Source organism: Herpailurus yagouaroundi, unplaced genomic scaffold (genome assembly GCF_014898765.1).
Source record: "Herpailurus yagouaroundi ecotype Mexico unplaced genomic scaffold, PumYag 191, whole genome shotgun sequence".
Classification (NCBI taxonomy): domain Eukaryota; kingdom Metazoa; phylum Chordata; class Mammalia; order Carnivora; family Felidae; genus Herpailurus; species Herpailurus yagouaroundi.
The window spans coordinates 17,510,409-17,521,625 of NW_024412422.1; the positions used below are offsets into that span (position 1 = coordinate 17,510,409).

General features: G+C 57.4%; 1 protein-coding gene across 1 annotated transcript in view; it reads left to right on the forward strand.

The window, feature by feature from the left end:
- The window catches only part of TMEM132C (transmembrane protein 132C), a 114,622-nt gene extending 104,674 nt beyond the window's left edge, over window positions 1–9,948 (forward strand). The window contains exons 5-8 of the mRNA XM_040444100.1: window positions 287–492; window positions 1,886–2,159; window positions 3,150–3,341; window positions 8,567–9,948. Of these exons, the coding sequence (XP_040300034.1) occupies window positions 287–492; window positions 1,886–2,159; window positions 3,150–3,341; window positions 8,567–9,754 (1,860 nt within the window). The 3' untranslated portion in view covers window positions 9,755–9,948. The remainder of the gene's footprint in view (window positions 1–286; window positions 493–1,885; window positions 2,160–3,149; window positions 3,342–8,566) is intronic.
- Window positions 9,949–11,217: the final 1,269 nt, after the last annotated feature.

Sequence of the window (11,217 nt, forward strand, 5' to 3'; positions counted from 1 at the left end):
AAAAAAAAAAAAAAAAAAAAAAAAAAAAAAAAAAAAAAAAGTAAAAATGCGCCTTCCTATTGACTCTTTATCTTTCTCTGTCTCCCTCACTCTGCTCGCTGGCCCCCACTGGGGGCCATCTCCCAAGTAAACCGAGTGCACTGAATCCTTGTCTCAGGCACTGCATTGGGAGGAACCTAAATTAAGCATGTATGCTGTGTGGGGGAAAAAAAAAAAAAAAAAGGACACATGGAAGAAGAGTGGTCTCCAGGGCCGGTGACTTTTCCATCCCCTTCTGTCTTCGCAGGTATCTGACGGCTGTGATTACGTCTTTGTCAACGGCAAAGAGATAAAGGGCAAGGTGGACGCGGTGGTGAACTTCACCTACCAGCACCTGAGTGCCCCCCTGCACATCACCGTGTGGGTGCCCCGACTGCCCCTGCAGATTGATGTCTCTGACACCGAGCTGAGCCAGATTAAAGGCTGGAGGGTCCCCATTGTGGCCAGTAAGAGGTGAGCCCAGGATGCAGAGATTAACCGGAGGCGTGATAACAATGGTTTTATTTACTGACCACACCACCGACGGAGCCAGTACAGGGCCCGGCACGTGGTAGACGCCGGTAAAATGCTGTGATTACATTTTCTCCAGCCCACCCGAGGCCCAGGATAACCAGCCGGGAAGGAGGCTGGGAAGCGGCAGGATCTGTATCACCCCCAGGCCGTGTGCACTCTACACTTGGACCTCTCCCAGACCCTCCTGAAACAGGCTCCCCCAGAATGAAGCGACAGAAATGATAGATCTTTCTAGCCCCTCAGCACCCTGGGGGAATCTGAATTGGGGGTTATTTTCTCTAAGCGAAAGTGACTCCTTTTTCTGTGCTTTGTGAATATCCATAAGCTTGATAAGCTCTGTGTGCATCGAATTACCGCATAACATTTCATTGCATGTATATTGGACTATAGTGTTACTGTTTGCTCTTTAAAAAAAAAAAAAAAAAAGGCTCTTTGTTCTATGTGACTCTGGATTGTCATACGTAGGAGCTGGGGTCACCCATCCTGAATGCTCAGGGCTGTTTTCCAGAATCTTCCAGGCACCTGGTCCTCATGTTAAGGGGCAAAGAGTGCTTGAGCGAACGTACACTCAGCACGAGCCCCTTGGGCCCGTAAGAGGCAACATCCCTCTCTGCAGGGAGAACTTGAAAGAATCTTCCCCAACTGCAGAGGGCGGTGGTGAATCCGGGCAATCCTTCAGACTGTTTAGTGGTCATGAGTGACCTAGAGAATGAGCGTGCCCCGTGCCCCTGGGGAGGGCAGACCTGAGCCTAGCCGCCACTTTCTAGCTCTGTGAGCTTGGGCAGGGTCCCTAACCTCCCTCCCCAGAACACAAGAATAATAACACCCGTGTTATGAGATTAAGAGTCCATATGTGTGGAGCCTAGAAGGTCACATCTCAAGAGAGTAATACAGCTCTGCCCAATAGAACCTGCTGCCGTGGCAGAATGTTCTAGAACCACGCTATCCAATATGGCGGCCGCTAGCACATGTGGTTAGGGAGCGCTTGGTATATATAGCTAGTGTGCCTAAGAAATTTACATTTTTGATTCATCTCATTATTCATTTAAATTGAAGGGTAAGTGGGCACACATAGCTACCAGCTACTCATTTACTGGACAGCGTAGACTTCGTAAATATTAGCCCGTAAGCCGTTTGTTAATACATGCCTTCAGGAGAGGGATGTCCGACCCTCTGTGCTGCCTGTGATGGAAACAGCACTCCCGTGGGGTCCTGAGGCCCCCTCCTGGGATGTTGTCCCATGGAGGCTGGGGCGGGCACCTGCCTGTCTGGCCTGTGCCTCCAGAGCGTCTAAATCCATTCCTGGGACCTGAGAGCTTCTCGTTCCCCCAAGGCCCACGCGGGAGAGCGAGGATGAAGACGATGAGGAGCGGCGGGGCCGGGGCTGTGCCCTGAAGTACCAGCATGCCACGGTGCGGGTCCTCACCCAGTTCGTGGCCGAGGGCGCCGGCCCGTGGGGCCAGCCCAGCCACCTGCTCGGCCCCGACTGGCAGGTGGACATCACCCACCTGGTCTCGGACTTCATGAATCTGGAGGAACCTCACGTGGCCACACTGCAGGACAGCAGGGTCCTGGTCGGGCGGGAGGTCGGGATGACCACCATCCAGGTAGGAAGCCAGAGCTGGGCATTTCTGCCCTGAGCACCGTGCCGGGCTCTGGGGGAGGCTCCCAAGAAGGGTGGGTCATTGTACCCGATTCCTGGCCCCCAGGATGGCATCCCCGGGACCCCAGAAGCTGAGCTAGGACCAGCCCGGGGGGGGGGGCCAGTCTCCTCACGAGCACAGCTGAGAAGGCGGTGGTCACAGCCCCTTAGCACCTCACATGTCCCCTCTCCCAACTGCTGTGTGGTCCGTTCCCAACACCTGCCAGCCCTCCCCGTCCTGCCCCTGTCTGCCAACCCTTCATCTCGCTGTCCACACCTGACATCTCCTACACCTCTCAGAAGCCTCCTCCCCTCCCCTGCATGCTGCTCACGCTCGTGGCCGGGGGAAGGTGCCTCCCTCCTTCCCATAAAGCATTTAGTCATTCTGCCATGGATCCATCCAGCAAACCTCTCTTTGAAGTCCTACTACCCTTTTTGTTCAAGGAAACACATACGACAGGGAGTGGTGGGCCTTTTCCCAAATCCTTCAACTTCCACCTTCCTGACTGTACTTGGGGGGGGGGGGGGGAGAGGAGACTATAATTCAGTTCCCCCACAGTTACTTCCATAGTTCATTTAGAACGTGATTCAGGTTGCACAAAGTCAACTCGTGTGCGACTCTTCCTGAGCCTCGTCAGCAGGATTGATTGCCATGCACAGTTAACCAAGTTGTGCAGGGTACAAGAGTCCCTGGTCTCAATGGGAGGGGTCCTTTCCCTTTCAAAACAGAATGGATTTTAACATCTGTTGTCCTCTCCCCACAGAGCTAAAGTGTCGTGGGGAAGGGTGACTTTATCTGATTCTTGCAAAGGCCTGGCGTGGGCTGGTGCATCTCTAGGGAAGAAGGTGGGAGGCTCCTTCACCCCGTACTCTGGACCCAGGCCTGGGACAAGAAGGAAGTGTTGCCGGGGAAGCTCCCGGCATCTGGGAATCTTCTGTCCTGTCCATCCCACAGGTATTGTCCCCGCTGTCAGACTCCATCCTGGCAGAGAAAACGGTCACCGTGTTAGATGACAAAGTGTCAGTGACAGACTTGGCCATCCAGCTGGTGGCTGGGCTGTCCGTCACCCTCCACCCCAGCACGGAGGACAGCAAGGCCATCACGGCTGTGGCCACAGCTCAGGAGCTGCTTCGGACTCCCAAGCAGGTAGGGATGGTTCTAGAAGCCGGAGTTCAAGAGGAGCAGGGCGCTTGCCGTGCCTGACTCCGCGAAAGGGGCGGGGGGAGGGAGGAACGGAGCAGAGTCGCTGAACCGCAGTCCAGAATGCAGTGATGGGGAGGCTGTGAGAAGCCACAGGGCGACGTCATTCCGGTCGTGGGCTCTGTGATGAACCAGACAGGTGATGCCCAGTGCGCAAGTCTGGTTCCACAGACTTGGCGGTTTACAACAAGGCCCGCTTATTAGCTCAGCTCGGTGCGTCGGGGGCCGGGGCGGGCTCAGCTGGGTTCCAGGCTCAGGGCACCACAGGCCGACAGCAGAGTGAGCCGGCGGGGCCCTTCTTGGCGTGTCCTGGGGAATAATCGGCCTCCACGCTCGTTCCTGTCTCTGCACTTCTGTGGCAGGTGTCTGTGTCTTTGGTGGCTGGTCCCCGGGGACCCCTCTCAGCTCCCTAAGGCCACCCGTGTTCCTTGTCACTTCCCACACCCCCACTGTCTTCAAAACCAGCAACATGCATGGAGTCCTTTTATGCCTTAGACCTCTAACCTCCCCTCTGCTGCCTGCTAGAGAAACCTCTCTGCTTTGAAAGGCTCACGTGTCTACACCGGGCTCAGCCAGATAATCCAGGCAGGTCTCCCTATCTCAAGGTCAGCTGCGCCACACAGCACAGCATCATCACAGGAGTGGCATCTCATTATGTTCCCGGGTTCCAAAGATCAGGGCGGGTCATTCCAGAAAGTGTGCGGCTGCTAGCTGACTTTGCCCCAGGGTGTCAGCAGGAGGGTCCTGGAATACGTTCACATCCACGTCAGGCCCCCATTGATGGCTTCTCTCCTGGGGGCGAGGTGTTTTCTACTCTCCAAGGAGCAAATTGAGGGGAGCGGAGCAAAGTGGGGAGACAAGGCAGAGAACATGGAGCTATTTGCTGAGAATGGGTAATTAATTAGGGCATGATTGGCCTCGCAACCTTCCTGGCTTGGGGGCAGGGGCCCCGACCCCCATCCAGCGTGTCCCATCTGTCTTCATCGGCTGATGGTAATTGGAGGTCCCCGCACGGACTCCGGGGGGATTTATGGATGCAGTTCATTTGATTTGCAGACATGACTCTGGAAAGGATGGAGCTTTAAATCATTCCTGGGCCTGTGTTGTTTTAAGTCATTCAGAATGTCTCATCTTTGGGGAAATGCACTGGCCTCTCCTGGGCACGTCCTGGGGTCCAACCTCACTGGAACCAGCTAATCACCTGACTTAACCCTCAATCACACAGCAGCACCGACTCAGATGGGTTTCGGCAAGCCCGCGGGGTTCTGAAGGCTTCATCCAGACTGTCTGCCACTCAGGGGGCTGGTTTTAGGTGAAGTTCTTTCCCCGTCTAGAGTGTGTGAAGAAAAATTAGTTCAGGATGGAAAGTCAACCAAGATGAACTCACAGACCGTGTGAACAATGTGTTTATGCCAGCCCTCGGCGCGTGGAAGGCCGGCACCTTGTTCTTGATATTTCAGCCCTGAAATACAACGTGGGAAAGATTTTTACACCCGTCAGTACGAGGGCAATCGTATATCCTTTGCCTGTGCCTCATCTGTTCGGAGGAAAGCCAGGACAGAAGGGTGAAATGGGAAATTTACCATTTAGATTTACCAATTAGAAGGGGGGTCTGTCGGGTTGTGGGACTTGCCATTGATGCGGACAGAGGGGACAAGGGTGGGAAGCAAAACTCCTGAGCCATATTGCCTGCCTTAGTTTCGATCCCCCAGAAGCTGAGCCTGCCATGAGGTTCGCGATCAAGTGTTTAATTTGAGTGGTGGAGGGAGCCCCAATACGGGAGTCGGGAAGGGCTACAAGGGATAGAAGACGGCAGAACGTGCTCCCCACCCGCGGCCTCCGCCGTGGGCTACTGGAGCCCGAGTCCTCTGGGGAAACCACCAGCCAGTGTTGACCAGGGGCCAGGGAGCTGGGCTGTATGTCACATCTCCTATCAGTCATTGTTGAGGGCTGCTTTGGGGGGGTGTTAATTCCTTGGCACTTCTGGCTACAGACATGGCCACGTGGCTTCCAGAGGCCGGAGAACTCCCTCAGACAAAACAGTCTTGCAGAACTGACCGCTGAGCGGGCAGATACCGAGAGGGGGAGTGGGCCGGTGCCACCAGTGACCGCCATGCCGTCCTGAGATTTCGGGCACTCCGCTCAAGCAGCGGGTGTCGGCCTGGGCTTCCAGTTAGTGGAGACAGAGCCCAGGCCCAGGCTGGCTCCAAGCAGACATCGGTATTTATCAGTTCATGCCTGGGGATTTGTCTTCAGGCCAAGCTAGATCCAGCTGTCCTGAATGCTAGAGAATATTCCAGCCACTCCTTCCGTGGATCCTGATGTCCCCATCTGCCTTCTCCACATTCGTTCCGTCTGCAACGTCTCACCGAAGACTGTCGGTGGCTCTCGTACTGTCCTTCTTTTCCTTCCTCTTGCCTGTTTTGGTGTGTTCCGTCTCTTTTGATCCCTGTGATTGTGTTTTGGGTAAATTCCTTGGCTCTGACGCCCTGGACAGGGACTCTCTTCCCCCATACGTGTCTAATCTGCTTTGCAAACTAGCCGTTGGGTAATTTCAGCTGGAGCATTCTTTCGCGAAGTCCTCTCCACGCCTCCCTGTTTTTTGTTTTTGTTTTTGTTTTTCCCCCTCAGCCTTCCTCTCAACGTGGTGTCTACTGCGTTCCTTGTCCCTTGAACCGTTTTATTTCATGGGCCATTTTGTCGTTGCTGCTGGTTTACTTTATTTCCGTTGTTCTATTATCCAAAACCCTTGCCCTGCTGATCGACCTGCGTTTTTTATGATTCCCTCTCACGGTAGAGCCCTCCCTCCTCGGGACTGTAATTTTTTTTTGTTTGTTTTTAATCAGAAGCGCCTCAGGCTGTGGCTTCTTCCCTTCGCTCCCGACAGGAAATCCTTGCAGGCCTGCATTTGCACGGGCCCAGCCCCAAGCGCGTCTTGCTGTCGGCGGCCGGGCACCATATAGGTCGTGCACCTTCAGACCCCACACCCAGGTGTGGGGACGCGGTGGGCTTTTGATTTCCAGGGGGCACATTTTCCGGGCAGTGCTCAGAGCACAAGCAGGCATCGCGGCTGTTTCTGGCCCGGTTGGGGAGGACTTTCTCATCGCCCCCCCCCCCCCCCCCCGCCCGGTCTCGATAGCCCTGCTTTTACGCAAGGGGTCCCATCCCCAGCGGACAGTCCCTAGGTGGGCATAGCATCCCTGCCACTGGCTGGCAGGCCTTCTGAGCAGCTCTGACACCCGTCCCCCCTCCAGCCCACCTCGGTAACAGCTATCTGTATGGACCCCTCTGGTACGCGTTCCCTCTTCCTTTCTGGTGCCTGGGAATTTTCATGCTGTTTTGTATATTCCCACCCGGCTTTTAAGTGGTTGATCCTCAGCCAGTCTACTTTGTGGTTGGAACACACTCTTCAGAGACTCTCTCTCTCTCCATTTCTTAACTCTTCTTCCCCCTGCGTGGGCCTCCTGTTCCAGCGGAGCCCCCCTAAGCGGCTACAAGACGGCCACTATCGCCGCAGACTTGCACCCCAACTGAGCAGCCCCGGGGGCTGCAAGCTTCCCATCTCTGGTTCCTGCCGCCGAAGCAGAGGGATCCCCTCCTATTGGCTGCTTTCCATCCTGAGCCCCTTCCTGAGCCAATCCCTGTGAACGGGGTGGTGGGATGCTCCGATTGGCCAGAGCTGGGTCACATGCCTAGCGGGGGCGGGGCCAGCCCCACCCCCATCCCGCCCCTGCCCCGCCTGCGGCGAGTGTGCTCGCGCCCTGAGCGGGTAGGACTCGGTTCTCCAAAGGGAAGCCGGTGTTCCAGTCCCAGGTGGGAAAGAGGGCTAGAAAGTGTCCAGGCCAAGCAGACGTCCATCTCAGACCCCGGGGTGGAGGGGTTCACACTCAGCTGGGGAAAGCGGATTGTTTAGAAAAAAAGAAGGGGGGGGGCAGGACAAATAGTGCATCCACGTGTTTAACTCACAACTCATGTCAGATTCTCGGCCCTCGGTTGTCATGCCCAGAAGCCAGGACCAGAGAGGACACAGGATCCTTTACCTGTAACAGACCCCTGGGGTGGCGTTAACTCTTCCCTCTCCGACTCTGCTCCTTGATTCTCCTCCAGCACTTGCGGCAGACTGTCCCAGGAAGGTCAGCCCCGCCTCGGTGGTGGCCGGGGCCTGCCCCTCTCCTCCTGGCCTCCCCGCCCCACCCCCAGCTCCCCTACACAGGCAAGCACACCCCCACCTGTGCACACGACCTGTCCCCGAGCGCCACCGCTCACAGCCCCGTGTGTTTTTCTCCCTCCGGCTCCGGGCGCCCTCTCCGAGGCTCCGCCGTGTCTGGCATGGGCTTCTAACCCATGTCCCTAAATGCCTGGTCTTAGAAAACACGGAAGAATTCCAGACACATCAAAATTATCGTGGTGAGTGGCCGTGGTGGTGGGACTCGGGACGGACCTCCGGGCTCAACCCCCCCATTTTGCCACTTCCCTGAGCCCGCCATGCTGTCCATGATCCCGCCTCCTCACCTGCAGCAGGAGAAGAGGTGACAGTAAGAGTAATAGAGTGATAGTAAGAGTGATACGTCGGGTATCACTGTGAGGGGAAAGTGAGTCCGTCCTCGGAGGACACAACAGTGGCGGGTTCCCGGGACGCACAGCCGCCGCCACTCCCATTTTGGTGGCTGGAACATCGGTGTGCCAAGGACGGCCCCCCGGCCCAGCTCCCAGCTCCTGGGAACGGGTCACCTTGTGCGGCCAGACAGACTTTGCAGGTGTGCGTAGGGATCCCGAGGTAGGGAGATTGCCATGGGCCAGCCAGACATCTCAAGGCTGGACCCTCCTCAGAGGAGGTGGGAGCGTCAGAGCAGAGGGAGCCTGCGGACTCCACGTGGAGTCTGCGAGTAAAGCCGTGGTGCCATCTCCGCGAGGCTTCCTGGTGGCCCTCCCCAGCAAGGGTTAGGCTGCAGCTGTCCCTGCATCTGCGTTCTTATTTAACTTAGAGCGATTTTCTGATCCTGATGTAAAAGCTGAATGTTTTCTCCCCAGATTCATCGGCCACCGGGTCTGGATTGGAGTCCAGCTCCCGATTCCTTCGGGTTCTGTTCTAGGCCGGCGGGCAGGTTCCTAAAAGGAGAAGCAGCCGCAGGCCTCACGCCGCGGCCTCCTAACAGCCTCTCTCCTTGCAGGAAGCCGTGGTCAGCACGTGGCTTCAGCTCAGCGACGGCTCGGTGACGCCCCTCGACATCTACGACACCAGGGACTTCAGCCTGACCGCCGCCTCCCTGGACGAGGCCGTCGTGTCCGTGCCCCGGGCCCGCTCTCCCAGGTGGCCGGTTGTGATGGCCGAGGGGGAAGGCCAGGGGCCGCTGGTCCGAGTGGACATGACCATCGCAGAGGCCTGCCAGAAGTCGAAGCGCAAGAGCGTCCTGGCCGTGGGCGTGGGCAGCGTCAGGGTCAAGTTCGGCCAGAAGGACGCCGACTCCGGCCCCGGCGGGGGCGGCGACGAGGGCGAGATCAAGAACCACGCCAGCGACCGCCGGCAGAAGGTTCAGGAGCCCGAGGGGCCCCCGCCCGGCGGCTCCTCCGTGGAGCGCGAGGAAGGCGCCCCCCGCAGAGGCGGCACGACGGCCCGGCCGCTGCCGGACAACAGGGCGGTGAAGAGCAGCCGGCCGCACGCGGGCAGGCCGTCCGGAGAGGGCCGGCTGCAGAACATCCCCCTGGACTTCACCAACTTCCCGGCCCGGGTGGACCTGCCCCGTGCGGGGGGCGGGCTGGGGGCCAGCGACCTGCTGCAGACCGCGAGGGGCCTGAGCGACCTGGAGATCGGCATGTATGCCCTGCTGGGCGTCTTCTGCCTGGCCATCCTCGTCTTCCTCATCAACTGCGCCACGTTCGCCCTCAAGTACCGGCACAAGGAGGTGCCCCCGGAAGGCCAGGCCTCCGTCACCCACTCGCACGACTGGGTGTGGCTGGGCAACGAGGCCGAGCTCCTGGAGCACGCGGGCGAGGGGTCCCCACCGCAGGACGAGCACACGACCGTCCTGGACCGCGGGCCGGGCGGCAGTGAGGAGAGCGGCTGTCCGTTGCTCGACGGCGGAGCCCGGCAGCACGTGCAGGGCCGGGGGCACGGGCCGGACTCGGGGGGCAGGCAGGCCAGGGACCCGAAGCCCGAGCCCCTGCACTCGCCCACCTCCAAGAGGAAGAAGGTGAAGTTCACCACCTTCACCACCATCCCGCCAGACAACGGCTGCCCCGGCGTGAACCCCATCCTCGGTGGCGGGGGCGAGGACATCAAGTGGGTATGCCAGGACGTGGCCGCGGGCGCCCCCGAGGAGCTCAGAAACTACCTGGAGAAGTTCAAGGAACAGGCGTAGGCCCCTCCGGCCGGCGGCCCTGCACCCCGCCCCTCGCGGGGCTCGGAGTGGGTCTGGCTCCGGCGTCGGGTGGGATCCGGGAGGGCCCGGCGTGGAGCGGGGGACGCACCCCCGCCGTCAGGCTGTGCGAGTCCCGGAGCCTCCGCGAGGGGCCGCGTGTCTTTTGTAGCAAGGATTCTGTAGCAGTCGATGATGGCGGAGATTCGAGAGTCAGCGGAGCCTGCTCTGGGTGGGTTGCTGACCGAGACCCTGAACCGCACAAGGGCCACGTTAGGAAGGTGATTTTACGAGTTGAAACATAACCCAGACAAGCTACCAAAAATTATTTGTTAAAAAAATGCAAAAAGACAAATAAAAAGACAGAAGGAATCATCTCTTTATTTATATTTTTAATAAAGTAGCAAAATCTACAACGAGGTCCTGCTAAGGCCCCATTTCTGTTTTAGTTCAGTGTCCCCCCCCCCACCCCCCCTTTCGAGGACGGCCGTCTCTGGGAAGAGACCATCCCAGCCCTGGGTGCCCTGGGATGATGAATCTCAGGGTTTTCGATCTTTCCTGGATAATCTTCTCTTCTCCCACATTTCCTTCCCTCCTTCCAACAAGTTTTCTGTGTCCTATGCTGCCATCTGATTTGTATTTAATGTTTATTTCCAAGGACCAAATGGTATATTTTTCCTGATTTAAACATACGTTATATTCGTATACATTAGGTGAATTCTTAGAAATAGTCTCCATTTATCCATCCTTTAAGTAGTAAGTCTGATGCTCTTCTGTACTCCTCCAGCCTTGTTGATATTTGCTGGGGTTTAAAAATCAAAGGGTTGGGGAGGCGTCCCCTGGATCTTGACCTTGCCCTCCACCACACCCACCCCCCAGGCCACAGCCTGTGGGCGGAACGCTGCCCGAGGCCGTTCCAAGGGGACCCAGCCAGCCTCGCGGAGCTCACAGAGCCCAGCACCCAGTAGCTCCCCACTCAGGGGAGGTCTGGTCAGATCCACGAGGGAGAGATCGCACCCAAGAGAAGTCTGTGCCTCCTCGTGCGGGACATCTGTCACGAGACCCGCGGACGCTGAGAAACGAGCCAGGATAAAAACTCTGGGAGGGTTTTTGACCCGTCCCTCTGACTCTGTTGGGTGGAACATGCCGGCGTGGACCGAGACGATAAAAATCTGTGTTAGATGGTTAGCCAACTGTGGTTTTTAACAGCCTGATTGTGTAAGCAGCACATTTGCAAAGACGCATTGATCCAAAGTCAACTGTGTGTGGCCGAGAGAGCAGCGTGTCCTGAATGAGCCCCTCGGTGACTGCCAGGCCCCGGGGCCTGCTCTGGGCAGGCACCGCTCACCCGCGAGGCTCGTTGTTTTTATTTTTTTAATTACTAAAATCAGTAGCTAAGAAAGGGTCCTTGGAGCCTCGTGACCTTTTCAAAAGGCTATTTCTAGCACATATTACAGACGGAAGGG